Genomic DNA, 22,058 nt, shown 5'->3' on the forward strand with positions numbered 1-22,058 from the left:
ACTATAGACAGAAGAAGTATTCAAATGGTTAAATTGTGTTTTTTGTGCTTCCTCTTTAATACTATGATTTTCTTTAATTTTAAAGGGGGCAATAGACGGTTGGTCAACTTGCGCCTAAAGGGTTTTCAAGATGTCCCTAACCACGCTGCGAAACATACAGGACAGCGCGCAGTCGAAGCGCTTCAGGCAGAGCTGCCGGAGACCAAGAAGGAGTTGTCCAAACCGCAGGTAGTTGGATTGCTGCAGGGTGTATCGGGCTAAGGAGATCAAGGCGGCATTCGAGTGGCTTCCCAGGACAACGGCGTACTCCGTGCTGATGGCCAATTCTGTAAGTAACATTTAAGCGATTTAAACAATTATTTAATTTAAACACATCAACCACCTGCACAATGTGCGAACATTTCTGTAACACCACACCCACACAGATCATTATTGGATAACAAGTATTTACGAATTTGTTAAAACCGAAATATGTATAAACGTTTTTCCTGTTATTTTTTGGGTGTAATTTTGTATCAACAGTTGCTTGATCTCGCATTTTTATACCTGTACTATTCGCAGTTTTGTTTTCAAGTAAGATTATGTTTAAAAATATCCAAACCTGGTTTTATTTCTACATCCTATTAAGTCGTTTTACCGCCCAGGCGTAGCTCAGGCCCACTTTACCTTTTCTGCACAAGATCAGGGACTCCAAAAAATTCAGTTCCAAGACGTCGGCCCTCAGCTGGTGGGCCTCGAAGATGAGTCGCTTGAGCTGCTCATCGCCGCAGCCGTCGATCATGGCGCTGATGTCCAGCGACCAGTGGGACGCACGCAGGACGAAGATCTCGCTCCATACCACCTGCAGGATGGCGTCCTGCTGACAGCGATCCAGGAGAGCGAATTGCTCGTTGGCCTTCGCCTGGCGCAGGCACGTGACGAGGATCTGGGCAAGGATCTGGAAGTGCAGCGCCTGGGAGTGGGGCGTCGGAGATGGCGAGGGCTGCGGAGATAGCGGAGCATGTCTCCGGGCACCGCGGTAAAGAGCCACCTGCTGGTTGCGCGGACCCCGCTCCTCCTGAACCGCGGCGGCGTTCATTCCCACGGCCAGGCATCTCTGGAAGCGGCAGGAGGGGCACCAGTTCCTTCGCGCCTTGTCCACCACACAGTTCCCGGCCAGAGCGATGCAGGCGTAGCTACTGCCGCGCCGCACGCTCCGCTTGAAGAAGCACGAGCACCCATCGCAGCAGGCCACGCCGTAGTGCTTCCCGGAGCTTTGATCGCCGCACACTGCGCAGGCACTGGAGTTCGACATGGTAGCAGTGCTGCCAATGGGAGTCGCCGCAGACTGAATCAGCTCCTCCTGGATATTGGCGGTTTTATATGCCACCTGGATGTGCTACGGCCGCAAATGATATGCAAACCAGTTACACAGGGCAGAAATATGTTTCGAAATATTTCTAAAATTCATTTTAATTAGACTCTAAAATATCATTCTAAAAGGCCCTTTAAACTTATTAAGATAGATATGATATATATATATATATATATATATATATATATACAAGTTTTAGTTGTATATGAAATTCGTATCATAAAATTGAACCGTATTCGAATTAAGATGTAAACCCAAAAAGCTGCAAGACAGATTTTTCCAGTGTAGTAGTGCCTTGTGCCAAAGCGTGATTTGAGGATTTTTATTTGCCCGAGACGCCCCTGGCAGGGGGCGTGGCGCGTCAAAAGTGACAATCATCTACTACTATTGCGGACCGTGTTAACAATTTGTAAACAATTATTGTTTTGCTCTGTGATTGGACGTGCGCTCGCCACTCGAGGTGTCCGCGTTGAGGTCCTTTTGTCCTGACATTTCGGGCAAACACCGAAGACGTTCTTGGGGGTTGGGTCTAGAGGTGCACCCTTGGAGTTCTTATTCCGAAAATTCGTATTCTCGAGCGAGTCTGGAAAACTGTTTAATTAGACGTTTGTTACTTAATTCTAGGTTGATAGTCACATGTGAAACTGAGGGATATGTTAAGTAAGGACTTAAGGCACCAAGGCATTTAGACCTCCCCGTCGGACCAAGAGGCTTATCATAGCAAACTTATAGGGCTGAGATTGAAGGGGCCGATGTTAGATTGTGTAAGTCAATCGAAAGATCTCAGAATTCCCTTAGCCGACCATTTCAGAGCATCTCACCTTTGAACGGATTTTCTTGCTATTACTGGCCGTTTCGGGAACTTAAAGCATGGATCTCGTTAACCACTTTAAGGATCTCAAAATCGAGCTAGCTTTGGGCGAAGCCTCTGAGAAGCACAAGGGAGAACACTATAGTTGAGTTCCTCGACTATCAGATACTTCAGCTAGTAGAGGTGCGAAGGAAAAGTTTCAATAATTTTCGGGATATCGATAGAAATATTGAAAAACAAAAAAAATGAGACAAAATACATCTTCAGATGACTAATCAAAAAAAAAAAAAAAAAAAAGGAAAGGAAAGGAAAGGAAAACATTTTCCAAAAGTCAATGCGGATATTTCTGTTGCATCTGGATGCGTAATATATTTCCTAAATTTTATAGTTCCTGAGATCGAGGAGTTCATACCGACAGAAGACTAGTGATCCTGATCAAGAATATAAATAATTATATGGAGTCTAGTAAACCTTTTAACTCAAAATAGTATAAATAGTTTCATTGCCATAATACGAACTTCATATTACAGTTCATAAAAGCAAGAAGACGGATAGCGAGCAATTTTTACTTCCTAGTCTATATTAAATTTATTCTATCAGTAAATAAAATATTAAATTATGGTCATTCCTTGAGAAATAATTGTGTGGATGTTGAAAAACATGAACGTTTTTTGCGTGCAGTAAGCTTACGTCAATAGTAATAGGTTTCTAAAAGTCAGATTATAAAAATCTAAACCAAACAAAAACGAATTTTTCGGGTTGATGACACAATGTCAATGTAATAAATAGTAAAAAATAAGTCCATGATATATTATGTAGTTTTAGATGACGTGTAATAATACTCGTAGTTTATATAAAAACAATATACATTTTACGTATAAAAGCAGGCCCTGTTCTTGTTTGATTTCTGATATTGAAAAAAGGCAAATTTTGACAAACTCTACAGCCCCAAAAAATATCTAAGATGTACTTATTCGGCACGCTTCAATAAAAATGCAAAATAAATATTGTATTTGAAGGTGCAATCGTCACTAGTTTTTACCTCGTAAGTGCTGTAAATACTGAAAATGTTATGCCATTGAAACAAGGAAGAGGACACAAATTTCAAATAAAATCAACTGCATTTATTTTGGCACTCGAGCTTAGAGCTGGTTGGTCTGGCCAGCAGAACCACATTCTCCAAAGTCACATCTCTGGGAACATAAAACTTGAGCTCTGCTTGGTATCCGTGTGATCGTAGGTGCTCCAGTCGTCCATAATCCAGAACTCGCTTGCACTGTTGACCAATTTGTTCGCGCTCTTGGCGAGTTAGCCGCTGCGTGCTCGTCTCGGTGGGCTGAAAGTCAGCCGTTTCCATGGCCTTGCGCCGCTCGCGGCTTAAGCCCGTGCCACAAACCGCCCAACTGACCATTTTGGTTAGGATAGCGAACTCCCGTGGTCCAATTCCAGCTTCCAGTAGAAACTTGCGTCCCACATAAGAGCGCCAGGAGCAGCGATGATGGCAACACAGGGCAATGAGCACGTAGTCCGAAGTGGCATTCTCATCACCAAGCAGACATCTCAGTGTCAAATCCGTAGCTGCTCCACAGAGGTGCTTTGAAAGAGCCACCGTTCGTTGGGTTTTCTTTAGCTCAGGCAAAGCAGAAAGCCTTAGATCAGCGATATCAGCACGGATACGTTGCACTACCTCCTTGTTGGCCAACTTGTTATCCTTTTTGTGCCGCAGGGACATTCGATCGATGAGGACCACCTGTGAGTGACTTAACTGCTGATCCTGCAATGCGGTGGCCAAGTAGTAGGCCAATTGCCCCTTTCCGGCTCCGAATTCCACGTAGCTTGTGTGATCCGTCAGCTGGTGATCGTTTTCCAGGATGCCCAGCAAGCTAGAGGCTTGGGTAAGCTGGCGTAGCGTTTCCTGGCCGTAGTCCTTGCGATTAAGTTCCTCCTTTAGGGATTCGTGCTCCAGCTGCAGTTCCTCTATGCTGGAATTGATGTGTTTGTCATACAGCTCTTTAACTTTGTTGATCAAACTGTAGAACTCCTCATCCGCAAGCTCGTGCATTTTTATTTGACTGAATTTGTCGAACTCCTCGTCCGTTTCCTTTAGTTCTCCAGAATTGACTCCTTTCACAATGTAGGGCAGTGAACTTTCTTGATCCCTGGCATTGCAAATGGTCAAGTGTTTGGCCAGTTTTCTTTTAAACACGGTATGTTTGTGATCAAGCGGGCAGGGAATACGTTCCTGGAAGGAATCCTCTCCAGATTTTTCATCCGAAGTTGAAGTGCTGGCTGTCGTTGGGGCATGGGCTCCACAAAACTGACTGCCCTTGTTTGCGCTCATCTTGCAGCGGCGCTTTTTGCGTGGTACCCAGTAGGAGCAAGTGGTGGTGGTAGGGTCCTCCGCCTTGTCAGTAGTGCTCATCTTCGCTTTCATCGTTTCCATTCCTTACTTTTATTTTCAAAATAAATACCTCGCGATTCGCAAATCGTGCCAGGCAGTGTGACCAAGGCTGGTGCACTAGAAATTGCTATTGTAATGGGTTATTAACTTTCCACGATCTTTAGTCAAGTTTAGACTACACCTATGTTTTAAGATTTAAACACTGGATATTTAATTTAATGTAACGTAATGTAATGTAATGTGGTTAATGTAAATTAAAATTAGATTTTTCCAAATAATCGCTTATGTATTTTAATCGATAGCCAACCGCCGATATGTAGCTTCGTGATTCAGGGCTGGTGTGCAGTCGTTTAATGACCTGGTAACACTGCAAAAAACCAAGACGCGCTGAAGTTTTTTGCCGACAATAAACGCAAAAACCAACTGAGAAGCGAAACCACGAGACTTTCAACAGCATTTAACAATCCAAATATAATTCGTCATGTAAGTAACCCAGAGAAGATGTGACCAACCACCGGAAATGGAATAACGGGCAGCGGCATGTGCGCCGGCATTTTGCATTGTTAGCACCACGCTCGACTTGTGAGTGTAATATTAATATAATGTTTTTCCTGCAGGGCCCTTGTGAAACCGAAATCGGAACTGACTCCGGAGGAGCTGGCCCGGCAGGAGGAGGAGGAGTTCAACACCGGGCCGCTGTCCGTGCTCACACAGTCCGTGAAGAACAACACCCAGGTGCTCATCAACTGCCGCAACAACAAGAAGCTCCTGGGCAGGGTAAAGGCCTTCGATAGGCACTGCAACATGGTCCTGGAAAACGTCAAGGAGATGTGGACGGAGCTGCCACGGACCGGGAAGGGCAAGAAGAAGGTGAAGCCCGTGAACAAGGATCGGTTCATATCGAAGATGTTTCTGCGCGGCGATTCAGTCATCCTGGTTCTCAGGAATCCACTGGCCACGGCGGCCGGGAAGTAGTCTGCCATAGCGATAGCGTACAGCCAATAACCACTTAATAAATCCAAAAATCAAATCTCTTTATCAAGAAAAAAAAGTGTGAGCTTTGATTTCGACTCATAATTTACGACGAAAGTGTTAATACCACCTTAGTTCTAATATGATGGGTAAGAAATTAATTTCATATTCCAATTATAAAATTGTATAAGAAAAGTACGATCCGTAAAGTAGTCTCGACTTTGTATCAATTGTTTAAAATCGGGTTTGCATATAGTGTTCAATTTCTTGAGAATCTGCTTAAGAGGGCGATAAAACCCGAATTAATTTTCCGAAAGTTGCTTGTGAAGTTTTGGAACATAGTCGTCATATTGGGCTTGGTAGAATGTTCCAGCAATGGGACTGCCCAGCTCGTGCTTCTTGGCGAACTTGGCGGCGCTGAATTTGGGGCGATCCTTGCGGGATTTGTTGCTCACGCGCTCCTCATCGAACTCAAGTTTGCCGGACTGCTTGTACAGCAGGAAGACGTAGCGATGCAGACCCGTTCCCTGGGGTGGCCCGGAGCCAATGTACTCGGCGATTGGCTCACCACTTGCCAAGTCGTTGCCGGCAATGTTGGCCAGGATCCAGTGCTTGAATTCGCGGAACTTGGGCTCCGCTCGGCTGGGGGCATCGGGATCGGTCATGATGAGCGTGTAAAACGCCCCGGGCTGCGCGTCCCACTCCACGACCGGCTGATCTTTAACCTGCGTGGGCGTTAGCTCCACTCCATCCTTGGCCACCAGGTTGTTGCTGTACGTGACCTAGTAAAAAACAATGCCGTAAGTAGTTTGTTGCCTTAAATAGTTTGACCTTTGATCAGGAGGTTGTGACGAGATACTAAGTTAGATTAAAATAAAGATCGTGTGGTAAATATGTGTACAGAAACATTGTGGGCTGGTCTGCAAGCACGTTAATGAGTACACACTATTCGGATCCTATTTCTTAAGGCAATGTAATATTTTTCAATATGCCTGAATGAGTTAAGAGTGATTTCCTAGAGGCCCCACCTTTAATAACTGGTTTGGCGGCTCGGGAATAACGTCGGGAACCACCTGATGGGATCTGAAAACTTCCTCCACGGAGTCAGCTTGAACGGCCAGTAGGCAGCCCACCAATGGCAATAGAACTATCAGCATCTTTGTAGAAAATGTATACGGTGGATGATAAGAACTCGGGCAAGCCAATATAAAGGTGCTCCGTTTTCGAACAAGGTCTGTCAGCAACTGAAACCAGTTTGCCATGATGCCATACTTTAAAAGCGAAGCTCAAAGCTTTTTGTTTTGTAAGCAGCTGGGAAAAAGTATGCCCAGAACAGTAATTAAAGTTATCTTTGTTTAAAGTTTCGCTTCGGGGATTATATTTGTTATCAGCTGTCCATTCAAAGCCTATACTAGTTGGTAATTGGTGAATTAGGTTGACTGTATTTGAATAATATATTTACCATAAATGTCTAATTTTGTATATATATTATTTTCATTTATATTTTTCTAAATGATTGTTATTCTTTACAGCATGCTTTATGGGAATTTGGCAAAAAAGAAACAATGCAAGTCAATTATGAAGAAAAATACTATTTCTTGCCAGATAATTGTTTGTATAACTTGGGCACATATTCGTCCCACTGTGCCTGAAAAAAGTTCCCAGCAATGGGATCCCCCAGCTTATATTTGCTCATGAACTTGGAGGTGCTGAAATTGGCTCGCTTGTCGCCACTCGTTTTTGGGATTTTGGGTTCGTTGCAAGTGAGCTTTTGGGGCTGCTTGTAGACCAAGAAGACGTAACGATGGAGCCCTGTGCCTTGCGGAGGACCTGCACCCACATAGGCGGTCAAAACCACGCCGTTATCGACTTGGTTCCCTGGAATATTGACCACCAGCCAGTGGTGCCACTCGCGGAACTTGGGCTCCTTTCGACTGGGCGCATCCGGATCGGTAAGAATAAGCGTGTACAGGGCATTCGGATCTGCATCCCACTCCACCTTTGGCTGGTTCTGCACCTGCGTGGGTGTCAACTCACCGCCTATATCCACCACCTGTCCACCACTGTAAGTCACCTGGAACAACAAAATGGTATGACCCATTGTTGGCGCTGTTTGGACTCGCTTACCGTAAGCAAATTGGTGGGACACGTCTTCAAGATATCCGGCACGATCTTGTGCTTAGAAAAGCACACGGTGGAATCGGACATTTTAACAAAATAAAATTTGAGATGCCAAGAATGTCGTAAGTATTTTAAAGCCGACGTTTAACTCCAATATTTCTGGGTGACACGAGTAGTTCTTAGAATGGACCACTAGTCGCGTTGAGGCCCATCAAATCATAAAATCAGTCCCCCATAATTTTTTTTAACTCTAAGAACGTTTTAAAAAAGGTTCGTCCAATTATTCCGATATAAATATCCTCAACATTGTACCGGAACTAACTAAACTTGTAGGACATACTTTAAATATGTTTTTCTGAGTTATATTTGGCATTCCTTTTATTGGGAGCTAGGGTCTGAATTCAAAAATGTGCTGCTTGACGTGCATTGTGAGATATGACTTTAATGAGGGATGGCACATCGTGGCTCCATTGGGATGTGAAGAAGTTGCCAGCAACCGGATGCCCAAATTTGTATTTCTTTGCGAACCGCTTAGATTCAAATCCACTGCGTCCCTTAACCGAGTGTTTCGGCAATTTCGGGAAGTCAAACTTGGTGTAGTCCCTCTGTTTGTAGAGCAGGAAGACGAGCCGATGGGTTCCGGTCCCCTTCAGCGGAGTGGCGCCCATGTAGCCCACGCGCACATCGCCAAGGGCCAATAGATTGCCGGGTATGTTCAGCACCATCCAGTGCAGGAACTCCCGGTGCGTGGGTGTTATGACGTTGGGCACGTCCGGATCCACCATCAGCAGGGCGTAGTAGTTTTCCGGAGCCGAAGGCCATTTTACGTAGGGTTCGTCGCGCACTTGCATGGGCTCCAGTAGCTTTCCACAATGTGCTGCTACATGGCCATGGTATGTTACCTATTTATTATTTCATAATAAAATTACAAATACTATAATTTAACTTAAAACAGTTTCCTAGAAATACAATTGAAATGCTTTAATAAGGGCGAAATATCTCCTAAATGAGCAATTCTTTTTTTATTGGCTTACTTTTATTAACAGTTTTTAGACATAAGTTTCTTTATGAGAAAGATATTCAATCGTATTATTAAAGTTGTTTTGCTTTACTCACGTTGAGGAACTCCTGCGGTCCAATGTGTATAACATCTGGTATCACATCCAGGGACCTCATGATCTTGCTCACTTCCGTATCCGACTGATGAACTCCTCTGTTAGATTTGAGGCCCAGACTTGGCGCGAGCCGCATGAAGAGTAGGATCCATATGCTGGCCAACATTGTGTAGCAAGGCTTTTACTGTCTTGAAATCGGTTGCTTGCAGGCTTTAAATACCAATTGTATCTGACAGATGTTTTCTGCCTGGCCAATTAAGCAGCAAACACAGATGTCAGTTCCAGTACGTTTAGGTACTTTGCAGTTCGGTACTTCCTACCAACTTCATAAAACAAATTGTCGTGCCGTAAAACAATTAATGGTTCACTACCACCACCCACAGCAATTGCGTGCTGGCGGGCTTTGAATTCGTGCAGTATAATATCAGTTAGTACCTCGTTTAGTTGACAGACTATTAAGCTAAGTGCCGCTGACTTAGTAACATGGCAGTTCCGAGAACACGTCAGAAGTAAAGCACATCCGTTCTTTAATGTATGTACATATTTAAAATCCTATTATATACCAGGCAACTGGCCAGCCTGTGGGGATTAGATTTATTAATTTAGATTAAATCACTTATTAATGGGCACAAATGTGATCAACAAAATATGAAAACTATAAAGGATTCAGTGATTCAGTTTAATGTACCCAAAACACGCTCCCAGTACCCACACAAATAACTTTGATGCACGTTTTAAATTTTTGCATTTTTAATAAATTAAATAAATATTAATTCAATTCAGTTTGATTTTTGGTCGATTTGTGACAGAGAAACGAAGGCAAAAAGACGAAGAGTCAGTGAGAAAGAAGGCATGAAGAGGGGAGAATCATAGAATCAGGCTACGTGGGATGTGGTTAGATCTGAAGAATGGCTAAAACTCTCGCGTTCCTAACCTAAGCGACTTCAATTATGGCCTGGGGCAGGTTCCGGTTCCATTTGGTCTGTGTGACTGGCAGCGATCCCTCCTGGGAAGGATCGCAAGTTCCTTGGTATGTACAATTGGGCGAATGGCTTTCCCTGTTTAGGAGGACGAGCTGTAGCTCGACGAAGAGCCCGAGGATCCCGACGAGGAGCCCGAGGAGTAGGACGACGAGCTGCTAGGGTGGTACGAGCTGTAGGCCAGGTTCTGCGAGTCCCAACGGGCGTAGGGACCTCCGCTCATGGGCTCCCAGCTGCTGGGATCGTAGGAGGAGGCGGTGGTGCTGGGCACTCCGTATTCGCTGGCCGGAGCTGGAGCGGGCATGGGCACCATGTTCATTTTCATGCCTCCCAACTTTTGGATCAGGTTGTAGATCAGGAAGCCCAGCACCAGCTTGATGGCGATCTTGGACAGAATCAGAGCCTTGGTGGCCTTCAGACCGATCAGAGCCAGCAGGATGGGCATGATCACCTTCAGCTTGAACTTCATCAGCAGCAACAGGGGCAGGAACAGCTTGTCCTTGTTCTTCTTCTCGGCGCGACCTAAATTGTTTACTAAGAATTAGCAGATGTCAAGGGTGACTTCAGCATGACTACTGACCCTCATCCCTGGGCAACTCCAGATCAAAGCCGCGATCCGAGCGATAGGTCACCACGGAGCCAGCGAAGAAGGTCTGAGGCAGCGTCAACCTCATCTCGTTGGTGTTCAGAATGCGGCCCAGGCGGTCCACAATAACCTTGTCGATGACATCGTCGCCAAGGGCGCGTCCGCTGACCTCCTCCTCCACATTGGCCACCGTGTCCAAGTAGGTGAGCACCTTCTCCTTCAGGCAATGCATGGCATTGGCATGGAAGCACTTATCCACAATTGTCGAGATCAGCTCGTCGGAGCTGTGGATCCGCGGGGTCACAGCGTTCTCGATCGCAGCTCCGGACACGGATGTGGAGGCCACCAGCAGCAGCGCACAACCGAACGCGAGCAAGGACGTGGAGCGGAAAGCCATTGTGTTGCCAATCGAGCAAGTTACAATTAGGTATTATTGACACTACCAGAGCGCGTAGTGTTCACTGTGGAGTCGGTGCGGCGACAATGTTGGATGATTCGCCGATTGCTCCGGGTTTTATACTGCCGCTCCCCAAGAGCGCCAAAGAGACCCGTGCTGGTTTTTTGGAGTGCACAACTCGGTTTTTGGACAGCCCAACGCGGCGCACTCGTCACTACGAGCAACGAAAGTCGAGCCACGGGCCAAGTCCACGGAAAGCAAGTGGCCAAAGTTTTTCACCAAAAAAAGTGAAAAGAAAACCAGAACGCTGTGGGCGAGTGTCACGAATATTAAGTACCCCTGCACCCAGCACCAAGCCATGCAACAAGTTGGCTGAACTACTTAAGAAGGACTAGTTGTAAGCCACTTGAGCAGCAAAGGAGCAGTAACTCAAGTCCAGATTTGATGTTTATTGAAGATTTGATAATTGCTCATTTTTGGTGTAGTACGCGTTTGGTATATGTGAATAATGCAGGATCACAAAGCAGAGGAGTGCTGTCTGAAAATTGATACCACAACTACTCTGCTGTTTAAACTGATATTAAACAATTAGTGGAGAACTAAACATAAATCAGAAAAGGTTCGGATGAGCTCCATATGATGTTGGGTTGTACGAGGGCTGATAAGATAGCTAATATAAGATCCTAAGGTTATTTTCACAGAATTTCCCCCGAATATCTTCTAACACATTTACTATATACCCTTAGCACCCTTCCATACCCAGTCTCAAGTAGCCTCTCCTCTGCTAACTGGGTTGCCCCTCGAGCTTTCTCGCTTTCCATATCGGCCTCGGACACCTAGCCCACCTGGCCCTCCGCATCCCAGCAGTCGAAGTTGCATTATTGACGCCTCGATGAAAATATCTTTGGCTGGCCATTAGTATGCAGGCCCATTACTCTTACGCGGCCAAACACAAGAAAGCCAAATCGAAGACACGTACATACTTCGGCGTATTGTGTCAAATTTCGATACAAGAAATCAGTACGGAACTCAACTACGATTTGGTTGGAATTCACTCCCACTGGATTTGATTTTTTTGGTACGCGGAACTGCGGCTTTGATTTTGCAGTGCTTTCAATTATTATTTTGTTCGCTTTTCTTCAGATTACGAAATTGATTTTCGATTTTTTGTGCCACTTATATTTAGGTCGCACATTTTCAAGTTATTTACATAAAAGGGTGTTCCTGCTCACTATTTTGCATGTAAATTATTTCAATGAATCTTCAGACAGTTATCAAAATCAGCTAGGCAAAGAAGTTTAAATTTTACTTTACGCAAGCAAAACGATTAAAAGTGCATTTTTAAAATCGCACTTAAAAATAAAATATATAATCATTTATTAGAAAGGGGGTTCTTTTAAGGCCACATTGGGGTCAAATATGTGCATTTTAGATGTAGGATTTAGGATTATTTATTAGATTAGGATTATTAGATTTAGGATTATTTGAAGGTGCGGCTCTTATACTTTGGGTACTGAACAAATTTTTCAAAACCCAGAATATTACACAACATGCCATCGGTTTTCGCCTGCCAAAATCTTTGAAACCATCACAGATTACCTAATGGTCAGCTTAAATAATTCAAAAGGTGTCTCTGCTGTATTTATATCAGCGACATGTTACTTTTATGTGTAACACTCGTATCCTACGATAAAAGAAATTTGTGGACAGCCTAATGTTTATTTCACAAGCGCCACACTTTTGCTCGGATCGTGCCAAAAAAAGGTCCGAATGCTTTAAGCGGTACGATGAATTTCCATGAGCTCGTGTCTTGGCCTCAGCTCCATGCTGATGATGATGATGATGATGGTGATGGTGATGATGATGACGCTTGATGGTGTGCTGACCAAAACAGCAGGGAGCGATTATGAAAGCGGTGCCGCCTGTCCAGGTGTCTGCCCACACCACAAGAATCCTCCGTCATCGGCTCGCTCGGCTGTTAAATTGGCTTAAATTCTGTGAAAACTGCCAACATCAAGGGCCAGAGGTCGGAAATGCCTATATTATGCCAGTTTTCACACTTTGTTGCATGCACAACACACATGCATTGAAAACTGGTGCTTGACCCTCGAAAGGCATTTAATTTTAGCTCAATGGGTTGTATGCATAATATATAAAAAAACGTAGAATAATTCGAACTTACTTAGAAACTGCCTAAATCGAAAAAGTTGTATTTACGTAGGAAATATAAACAAGATTTAAATTAGTAACGAGAAATTGAGTAACACAGTCACAAGAACTTTTAGAGTAGCCACAAAACCTCTTCTAATTTCAAATAATTTAACGTACATGAAATTTATTTAAAGTATTCATATTGTGAGCATGATTTTATTTGACTTATAGTTTCTATAAAAGTTTCAACAGCAGCAATAATGAATAGTAGCATTAGATAGGAACTCGAATTCGTGGAACCCCAATAGAATGTCCCCACATGTAAATTCCGGCGAGGACCTTCCCAGTGCACTTGAGCGTAGACAAATCTGAGGCTTGCTTTCATGACAGGGATTTATTGCGGGTTTTTATTTTCCATTTGGGCCATGTTAACTGCAAGACGTACGCTTCAGCGAGCGGCTTTTCAGTCAGAAAATGTCCCTGATCCATTGGCACTTGGTCCCTTTTGCTGGATTCAAAAGTGGGGAGCACTTTCACTCTCCGACGCCTGGCAACTTTCGCACCAGTGAAAAGCGGAAATTTAAATTTTTAAATTATGTGCAGTTAATCAATTTAATCGACTCTTTCAGCCGGGCCTCAAACGCGACTTGAGCGGAATATTTAATTGAACTCGCTGTCGAGGGTCGGCGTTTGCTGCGGATTAAATTTGGCTAATTAGGACACAATTGCTGTTCCGGCGATGGCTCATACATATTGTATGCCGAGTGAAATTGGCCCAGACTCTCAGAATGCCGCCGAGGGGTGGAAACGTTAATTAGGCCTGTTGGCTCAGGAATTCAAGCGGTGCGGTTTTAGCCCCGGGCTGCTTTTGGCCAGATGCCATGGGTTAACCTGGTGATCTGGACCTTGATGTTGACCTTTGGCTTCCATGAACAAAATCGATTTTAGCATTCAAGGCATTTATTTTTCTACTTTATTTTGGTGTTTGCTTTTCTGCTTTCTTAATCTCTTGTTTTCAATAAATAAATAATAAATATTATAAGTAAAGTCTAACGAAGTGTGCAGTCCAGGAAGTGTGCAAAAGTGGCCCAAAGACACTGAATATTCCTAACAATTAACAAATGATTCTGTGCTTTAAGCCCACTTGTTGGCTTCAAACTGCTCCTCTGGCTTCTCAGGGTTCTCTGGGTTCTCTGGGGTTCTCCTTGTGGTCTAAGCGTAGGCTTGGTAAGCCAGGGTTTGGGCCAACTTCTGGGGCTGCTCAACAACGGGGACAGGAACGGAGCCAAAGGTGCGGCCGTCCCAAGGACCATGTGCGGTGATGTGGGCGGTGTGATGGTGATCATGGGCAATCTAGGACACAGAACGTATGGAATTAAAAACATGGAATCCTGTCGAAGTGGAACGTATATGTTCGATATGCTAGTGATGGTTGGGTAGTCAGTTTTGTGGTTTGGTTGGGAAGCGGGAGAGTGTGGGCGAGGATTCTGGCTCGACTTACCCTGCTGCTGCCGCCCTCTCGACTTCTTATACATACATACATGCACTACAAAGGACACTTAATTGCAACAAAGCCCGCCTTGAATTTCGAACTCTGAACTCCACGCCCAACATCATCCCAACACACAAAACGCTGACTAATTACCACATCCAGCGAATGCCTGGAAGACAATTGGAGATGCGTTTTAGTATGGCGGCCGGCTTACCTTTTTGCACAATTGGAAAATGGCCAAACCAACCGAGACAATGAAGGAGAAGAAGCCCAGGGCCAGGGCGTTGAAGGCCTTAATCTTCAGGATGCCAATGGCCATGGGGATCACCGTGATGGCCTTCAGCAGGATGAGCACCAGGATGGGCATGGCCAGCTTGCGGAGACGGTGCTTCTTGCCTGCAAATTCAGACCGTTTCGAGTTGTAGTAGGTGCTAGCCCGTGGAAGTGGCATAAGGCATGCGGAAAGTGAACCCACCCTTCTTGAAGATGTTGCCCTTCTTACCCCTGGCTTCGACATCGGTGCCCTCATCGCCTTCGTCGCCGTTCAGCTGGAGGTTCAGGCTCAGCTGATTGTTAACCAGGTTGCGGGCCGAGACGGTGACCTTGGCATCGGCCAAGGGCAAGTCCATGCTGACGTCGTGTCCGCGGATGTAGTTCTCAATGGCGTCCAGGAATCCGTCGGCACTGCTGGCACGAGCTTCGTTGATCGGGATGGTCTTCTCTCCATTTGAGCGGACCTCCAGGTTGGAAACCTATTTCAGTGATGCACATGGAATGGATTTGCCGAGTTAATTACAAATTGCCTTAATGACCACCTAAAGTTATATCTTTTGTTTACTACCATCTTTATATTTGGAGAGTGTAAGCCTTAAATGGTAGGTATTAAAATGATTTGAAAGTATGAAGATAATTGTATAGAATGTAATTAAAATAATTAATATTAAGTACGACCAAGATCAGAAGAATTTAAGGAGTATCTCCCTCTTCATTTACCCCTTAAATTAATGTTGTTCCCACAATGGGTAAGTAGTTATTAGCTCACCTGGAAGCTGTCTTTGCTCATCACGTTGTCCACGAACCGCATGGCCCGCTCTTTGATGCAGGCCATCGAGTCTTGGCCACTGGCGCACTTGCTCTGCTCCTCGGCGATGAGCCGCTGCAGCTGCTCGCTGGAGCCACTAGCTGCCTGTCCCGCGGCCACCAGGGCCGCCACACCAACGATCACAAGGAGCAACTTGGCCATTTTGCTGTTCGGGTTCTTTTATTTGAGGTTCGCTGGTCAACAGACAACTCGCCTCTGCGCTGGCACAAATGCGTTTAATAATCGTTTTTCTATTGTTCACGATTTTTATACTCACTGGATCTTTAACTCGTTCGCTGCCGAATGGCAGGCCAAAAGAAATGGAGAAGAAAAACGGAGAAGACATGAATGAAGCGGACGCGACAGAGCCGCTCCAAGTTTATTATTTTTGCCAGTGTGCGTGCCTCGGCGCTCCACGTGTCGTATGCTTAATGTGGCTTTATTTCGAACGCGTGCCACTCGCATCCGAGGGTTTTCTATGTGGGTGGATGGCTGCACTTGAAAATATTTATGTCTGCAGTACTTTCGTTACTTCATTTTCATTTTCTGCTTAAAATAACATTTTCCTCTTCCTTCCTTTATTCCTGCAATGTCTTACAACGTCTTACAAATGTCTTACAAAAATTAAACGTACACTAAAAGTTATTCGAACGTATATTGATTATTTCTCATTATGCAAATCTCAATTTGGGTTTCTCCAGATATAAATTAAGCAAAAATTATATATCACTGTGCCCTTTAAGGTTTACTTACATATATCGTTGCCATTAATATTAAATTAAACACAAGCATGTTTGCCTCAGCTAAGTTATTTTTGCTTGCCACTTTTCTCCAAGTGTAGGAACGCCATTCCACAGTCTGCACTTTAATATGAAGCGCCATTGAGAAATCGAAGATGGCGAGTGAACTCTAGCATTAACGATTGAATTTGCCACAATTAACTTGCTTCCAGACATTTGGTGATTTGTTTGGATCCTAGATTCAATGTTTTCTGCTCTAGTAAAAACAAAAAATTAACTTAACGCAGCTTAATGACAAGGAATATTCAATTTCAGAAACTAGAGCGAAAGTTCTGAGGAAAAGTGAATAGAGCCAATTAATTGGCGTAAAAAGTACGAACTAAAAGTTCGTAATAGCTATTGTTCTCCTACGTTTTCTCTGACTACAGAAATTGAAAAGGTGTTTTTCCTACCCTCTTGGGCTTTTAAAAAGTGTTCAAGTGATAAAGAATCCATGCTCATTTGATTATTGCCATTAGTTAGTGGGCGGTAATCCCAGGAACCTCTTGTGCTCATAAGCCGCTTATTGACCACCAGAAACTAGCAATTAACGTATCGCAACACATAATTTTATACAGCCCACTCACGCCAAATTACGCAAACTAATTACGGCACTCAATTCGTAATAATAATAATTATTAATTTGGGAAGAAAGATGGAGCCGGCCCAATGGATTTTGGTTGGTCGGCTGCCAAAAAAGTGACCACCTACATGTCAGCGAAGTAGAAAGTGCTTTTCCTCAACGAAAGCGAAAGTGATATATCCAGCTGCGATTAATCCAAGTCATGTGCTGAATTTCGAAATACGGTTGAAATATGAATCTCGTGCATTGATTACGCGTTTCTCGTTGTCGCCATGAAAATTGATTTGATAGCAACGCGCTCGACCATTTTTCGGTTTTCAATGCGTCGCTGGCTCGGTCAAAAATTTCACCATTTCATTGGCGACCAATTTGCCATTCTGGTCGCATTTCTCGTCGAGCCAATGAAATTGGAAAACTTTTCATATTCCAAATTGTTGCGTAGAAACGATAGCCTAGCGATGGCGGCCAAGTGCATGCCGTTAAATATAAATGAAGTGGTGATATTGCTTTTCAATTTCTCGTTTTTTTGGCCGTCGAATTCTCTTTTTTTGGCGCCACTGCCATTTTGCATTGTTTCACGCCGTCGCCGCCGACATTTTGGCCAGGAGATGTATGCTTGCGGCAGCTTTCCAACCCACCTGCGTCAGGTGAGGAGCTCCGACTTGGCGGCGCACTTTGGCAATTGATTGACCGCAGCAGTGGCCATCGATTTTCTCTGGAATGGACACAATTGCAGCAAGAAAAGAATGCAATAAATAAATTGTTCCACTTTGCCATCGAGTTTATTGTGCACCCCGTGACGACAGCCATCGAATCCCCTGAGAGTATGTTACAAAAATTAAACATTTACAAGCGGGAAAATGGGATGGTGTTAAATTTTATTAGTACTGATCATAAAACTTTATGAAAAGATTAAATTTAATGTGCATACCTATCGTTAAGATGAGCAAACGGAACTCACTCTTAAAGTGATAGAGTAAAAGGGGACTATATTTATTTACAAGGTTTTCCTGAAATGCTTGTTAAAATTCTTTCTTTTCGCAGTGTATTTCCAGTATAAAGAAGATTTTTTGACGTGGCAAAAATATGTGCATTTCATTAAGGATTTCTCTGTGGTTTTCCTCTACTCCCCGTTTCAACTTGGCATTTTTATCAGGCACTTTGGCCAGATGTTGCACTCATTCTGTGGCATTTTATCTAATGGAATCTCCAGGGACAACAGAAACCCGAAAGCGAAACTCCGCACATTAGAAAAGTTTTTGGGATAATTACCCACTTCGCTGAGGGGTTGCAACTTTCAAAAAGTTTTCAATTAGGCACATCGTTTTTGCATGTTTTTATTGCAGTAATATGAACACAAAGCGACACCAGAGCTAATTCCCACTTAGTACCTTTAAAAACGCCTTGGGGGTTTGTTTCTTTTTATGGTTTTTTGCTTTGTACACTCCTCAATAAATAAATAAATAAACAATACGCCGAGAGCGGTGCGTTTCAGCTACTTAACCTAGAACGAAATAAATAAGGTTGCGGTTTGGCCGAATTTCGTAAGGGGTCTCTAGACTCGGATTCACTTCTGACCCGCGTAGGCCAAGTCCTGGGCATCCTGTGGTTCTTGCGAGGATCGGGCCCAGGCATGAGGATCCCAGGCGGGCGATGGGTGCTCCAGGTGCTCGATGTGTTCCACGGGCAGATCGACGTGGTGATCGATGTGGTGCTCCAGATGGTGATCGATGTGGTGTGGCACAATGTGCTCGATGTGGTGGGGCACCACATGCTCGATGTGATGGGGCACCACGTGCTCAATGTGATGCGGCACCACATGGTCCACGTGGTGGGGATAGTGCACCACCTCGTAGTTGACGATCTTGGGCTTGGCAATCTTGAAAATAACCAAGGCTCCAGACAGCACCAATGAGAGCAGGCCCAAAGTCATCGCCTTCCAGGTCTTCAGCGCAATGAGTCCCAAGGCCAGTGGCACCAGCACAGTGGTCTTCAGTTTCAGACCCAGAAGGAACGGAAGAACTGCCTTGCGGATCATGCCACGTCCTGGAAAAGTGTTAAAACAGGGTTTAGAGTAGGGCTATAAGTAGTGTATCCCACAATAGGAGTATGCTGATGTGCATATATCTCAACTGATTTACTTGACCTCAGCAATACAAAGGTTTTTGAGAATGCCATTCGTCATAATGTTATTAACGCTATTAAGTCTACAAGAGTGATATTTTAATAATAACTATGAAGACTTTTTTCTGACCCTGTGTTGTATTTTGAATGCTTTTTTGGAACAAAACGTAAGTTAACTGTTATAGCTCTTTAAAATTTCTTTTGAGTACTTACCTTCGTTAGCAGCTGCCAGGGGAACCAAACCTCCCTGGGTGAGCGGATTCGACATGAGGAAGTCGGGCACCAGGGAGCGGGCCTCCGAGGTGCTGAAGTACGCTGGAGCCTGGATCCGCAGGGAGTGGCTGCCCAGGTAGCTGTCAATGTCGTCGAAGAGGCGCTCCTCCGGGTGCAGGGATCGCGACTCGACCTTCTCAGCGGTGCGGACGATCGACAGGCGCTCGGTGATACGCACCTCCGGCTGCCGGAGGGCGGAGTTGAACCACTGCAGAGCCTTGGGACGCACGCAGGAGACACTGAGGTCCTTCAGGCAGCCGTGGTACATGTCCAGGGCCAGTTGGGTGGCGGACTGGGGCGCCACCTGGCCTTCGGTGGGCGCCGAGTGGGCGGCGGCCAGCGCCGCAAGGGCGACTATCAGACGGGCGGCGGTGCTCTTCATCCTTTTGGCGGTGCTTAGTCCTCAACTCTCTCTCTGGTGGTTTGGTGGCTTGGTGGTGCGCACGCGTCGGCCACTCAGCGGGTTATGCAAATGTCGCAGGGGCACTGCTTGGTTTTTATACGGCGGTACTTTGCTAATTGAATTGCGTATGCCAGGTACGCACGGAGCTCTTTTTGTGCCCACCGCTTTGGGCTCCAGCTTTAGCGACCATTTCGCTTTGTTGTCAAAGTCATGGAAAGCGCAAGTTGCGCACCTGAGTTTCACCTTTGTGCAGGTATGGCCCTAACTGCGCTTCTGGATTCTGATTCTATTCCGATATTTCAGCCCATTGGGTCATGCAAACGTTTTATGGGCACGCCGTTCTCGTCGTCGGTGGAGTTTGAATTCCTCATTGCGACGATTTCCCGCATAATACCAGCCATAATGGGCCGCACATAATTGAAAGTTATTTGATGGCTTCTGCTGCATCGACTCGGGGGATCCGCTCGTAAAATCAAGTGCCCAGCAATCCGAGGTGCGTGCCTGGAAATTCAATTAGAATACCTCTCGCCCAGCTCCCCTTTCTTCTCCAGTCGCCGCTTGCCCAGATTGCCCAGATTGACCAGATACCCGTGGGGGACAGACAAATGCACCTGCTGACCACTGAAGCAGGAAATATACATTTCATTCTCCATTGTGAGGTGAGTCTCTTTGATTTGTTCCTTAAAATATATATTTAGCTTCCAAGTGGGTCCATTTTATCAATGATGCCATCTAAGAACATTTGCATCAAATTGAATGAATTCGTACCTGAAGTTTGTTTGAAGTTCATTTTTCAATTTACTACTGGGATTAGGAACCCATCGAAAATTAAATTAAGATTTTATTTATTACAAAAAATTCTACAGCATTCCTTAATGTGTTATCGAGTTGTAAATAATTGATTTAGAGTGCAAGTAGTTCGGTGACCAAAATCACAACGGTTAGCCGTTAAACAAAAATGTCTAACTAATCCTTGATGTTAATAGTTTCCTTATAAAAAAGCAGCTTTTCTGCGGGGAGCTTATGAGCCTCAGCAGTAAATGGGACTAACATTAAATAAAGTATTGCTCATATTTTAATGCGTACTTTCTGGACTTCAATAATTTAGTGCTATTATTTTGTACATGTTTTTCTTAAATAATTTAATGGTTTTTGTTTTGTATATAAGGTTTTGATATCCTCAAATTTGTAATTTTAAATGTTCAAGCTTGGAAACCTGAATATGGATTGGATAATATTGCAATATACTAATGTGGAAATTGGAAAACATTCTAAGCATTGATCAAATGATTAATTGTAATATTATCTGGGCTGAAGTTTTAGAGTAAATGCACCAGGAAATTACCAATTCTCCAGTTTTTCTTTCTCTGCCGGTCCAATGCTAAGTTGGAGAGGATATCCTTGTAAAAATTACAAATTTTGTTAATTTTTTTTTATTTATTTTCACAATTTCTACCGATATTCCAGAAAATTTAGAAATTTCTCGTTCGCACTTCCACTAGCTGAGTAACGGGTATCTGATAGTCGGGGAACTCTACTGTAGCGTTCTATCATCTCTTTTTTTTTAATTTTTAAATTATAACTATAGATATGTTCACAGAAATTCCGTGGTAAAGAAAGTGTAAACGAATAAATGGGATTACATTTTTCACTCATACTTAAGGCAGGTCAACGATACCTGGGATTTCATTAAAACAATACTCATGTCATTGGAATTAATTAACCGTGCTTGGAGTGTGCAACTTGATTTCATTAAAAATTGTTTGAAAAGCGGAAGTGTATTGTGGGCCAAATTTAGACAAGCCCAAGAAAATTGTAAGGGCGGAGTAGGGGGTGTACTTGGGCCGCTTTGGCATTTAATGAGCTGCCAATTTGGCAATCGGTGTTTTGATGTCAGTGCAGTTGGCTGGGCCCAGGAATCTTAATGTCTTACTTAAGCTTCCGCTCTTTGTTGTATTTTTTGTGTTTTTGTCGGTTTCCATTTTGCTTTGTTTTTTGTTTGGGCAATACCGAATATTTGTGCTGAAAAATAAGTGAAAGCTTTGCCCTTTGCGTGTTAATTGCGCCTGGAATTTACATAAATATTCATTTCAGATGAGTTCGTGCTCGTCATGGAGACATCAAAGTCGCCCTAACGCCAATACACTGCCGCCTAATAAATTTATTTATGCAAATTGGTTTCCTTCATTTCGACTGTTTGCCAGCGACAATTAGACGCCATTCCCGCTGAGCCAGGAGCGCCTTGATTTATGCAAAGAAAACATGTTATTATCGAACCTGCTGGTCTGAGTGAGTGATTTGCCAGCATGTGGGTTTCGAAAATGGCCTTCTAAAATATTGAAGCATACTGCCTTGGATTAGCAGCTCTGATTCGAGAGCCAGGCATGCGAAAGCAATGAAAAAAAGAAATTATACCAGGTCCCAAATCAATTCGA

At 44.1% G+C, this 22,058-nt stretch overlaps 9 protein-coding genes across 11 annotated transcripts; 1 reads left to right on the forward strand and 8 right to left on the reverse strand.

Moving 5' to 3' along the window:
- Positions 1-59: 59 nt before the first annotated feature.
- LOC6553247 (nuclear receptor subfamily 2 group E member 1) lies at positions 60-1,328 on the reverse strand. 2 transcript variants are annotated; one of them, XM_001979031.2, is made up of 2 exons: positions 667-1,328; positions 60-326 (listed from the first exon to the last, which is right to left on the reverse strand). In XM_001979031.2, the coding sequence occupies exons 1-2, from the start codon at positions 1,292-1,294 to the stop codon at positions 115-117; spliced, it is 840 nt and encodes a 279-aa protein (XP_001979067.1). In that variant the 5' UTR covers positions 1,295-1,328; the 3' UTR covers positions 60-114. The 2 variants fall into 2 exon arrangements, 1 of the variants encoding a protein (XP_001979067.1); XR_003408355.1 differs by lacking the exon at positions 667-1,328 and adding an exon at positions 383-509 and having other exon boundaries at positions 296-326.
- Positions 1,329-3,274: 1,946 nt separating this feature from the next.
- On the reverse strand, positions 3,275-4,870 carry LOC6553246 (tRNA:m(4)X modification enzyme TRM13 homolog). The gene has a single exon (XM_001979030.3). The coding sequence runs from the start codon at positions 4,606-4,608 to the stop codon at positions 3,280-3,282; it is 1,329 nt and encodes a 442-aa protein (XP_001979066.2). The 5' UTR covers positions 4,609-4,870; the 3' UTR covers positions 3,275-3,279.
- Positions 4,871-4,919: 49 nt separating this feature from the next.
- On the forward strand, positions 4,920-5,733 carry LOC6553245 (probable small nuclear ribonucleoprotein Sm D2). Its single transcript, XM_001979029.3, has 2 exons — positions 4,920-5,049; positions 5,184-5,733. Coding segments are annotated over exons 1-2 (360 nt in total). The 5' UTR covers positions 4,920-5,047; the 3' UTR covers positions 5,542-5,733.
- On the reverse strand, positions 5,700-6,813 carry LOC6553244 (protein D3). The gene is made up of 2 exons (XM_001979028.3): positions 6,567-6,813; positions 5,700-6,320 (listed from the first exon to the last, which is right to left on the reverse strand). The coding sequence occupies exons 1-2, from the start codon at positions 6,798-6,800 to the stop codon at positions 5,841-5,843; spliced, it is 714 nt and encodes a 237-aa protein (XP_001979064.2). The 5' UTR covers positions 6,801-6,813; the 3' UTR covers positions 5,700-5,840.
- Positions 6,814-7,019: 206 nt separating this feature from the next.
- On the reverse strand, positions 7,020-7,795 carry LOC6553243 (protein D2). Its single transcript, XM_001979027.3, has 2 exons — positions 7,666-7,795; positions 7,020-7,612 (listed from the first exon to the last, which is right to left on the reverse strand). Exons 1-2 carry the CDS (start codon positions 7,744-7,746, stop codon positions 7,130-7,132), a joined length of 564 nt encoding a protein of 187 aa, XP_001979063.1. The 5' UTR covers positions 7,747-7,795; the 3' UTR covers positions 7,020-7,129.
- Positions 7,796-8,005: 210 nt separating this feature from the next.
- LOC6552829 (putative odorant-binding protein A5) lies at positions 8,006-8,997 on the reverse strand. The gene is made up of 2 exons (XM_001979026.3): positions 8,776-8,997; positions 8,006-8,561 (listed from the first exon to the last, which is right to left on the reverse strand). The coding sequence occupies exons 1-2, from the start codon at positions 8,938-8,940 to the stop codon at positions 8,061-8,063; spliced, it is 666 nt and encodes a 221-aa protein (XP_001979062.1). The 5' UTR covers positions 8,941-8,997; the 3' UTR covers positions 8,006-8,060.
- A 659-nt stretch (positions 8,998-9,656) lies between these two features.
- Positions 9,657-10,860, reverse strand: LOC6552828. Its single transcript, XM_001979025.3, has 2 exons — positions 10,335-10,860; positions 9,657-10,276 (listed from the first exon to the last, which is right to left on the reverse strand). The coding sequence occupies exons 1-2, from the start codon at positions 10,735-10,737 to the stop codon at positions 9,837-9,839; spliced, it is 843 nt and encodes a 280-aa protein (XP_001979061.1). The 5' UTR covers positions 10,738-10,860; the 3' UTR covers positions 9,657-9,836.
- A 2,978-nt stretch (positions 10,861-13,838) lies between these two features.
- Positions 13,839-15,721, reverse strand: LOC6552827. 2 transcript variants are annotated; one of them, XM_015154087.2, is made up of 4 exons: positions 15,423-15,721; positions 14,883-15,132; positions 14,595-14,776; positions 13,839-14,241 (listed from the first exon to the last, which is right to left on the reverse strand). In XM_015154087.2, exons 1-4 carry the CDS (start codon positions 15,621-15,623, stop codon positions 14,101-14,103), a joined length of 774 nt encoding a protein of 257 aa, XP_015009573.1. In that variant the 5' UTR covers positions 15,624-15,721; the 3' UTR covers positions 13,839-14,100. The 2 variants fall into 2 exon arrangements, with proteins under 2 accessions (XP_015009573.1, XP_001979060.1); XM_001979024.3 differs by having other exon boundaries at positions 14,856-15,132.
- Positions 15,722-18,234: 2,513 nt separating this feature from the next.
- On the reverse strand, positions 18,235-19,799 carry LOC6552826. The gene is made up of 2 exons (XM_001979023.3): positions 19,161-19,799; positions 18,235-18,869 (listed from the first exon to the last, which is right to left on the reverse strand). The coding sequence occupies exons 1-2, from the start codon at positions 19,600-19,602 to the stop codon at positions 18,391-18,393; spliced, it is 921 nt and encodes a 306-aa protein (XP_001979059.1). The 5' UTR covers positions 19,603-19,799; the 3' UTR covers positions 18,235-18,390.
- Between the last annotated feature and the right edge of the window lie 2,259 nt (positions 19,800-22,058).

Source organism: Drosophila erecta, unplaced genomic scaffold (genome assembly GCF_003286155.1).
Source record: "Drosophila erecta strain 14021-0224.00,06,07 unplaced genomic scaffold, DereRS2 tig00000000-arrow-pilon, whole genome shotgun sequence".
In the NCBI taxonomy this organism is placed as follows: domain Eukaryota; kingdom Metazoa; phylum Arthropoda; class Insecta; order Diptera; family Drosophilidae; genus Drosophila; species Drosophila erecta.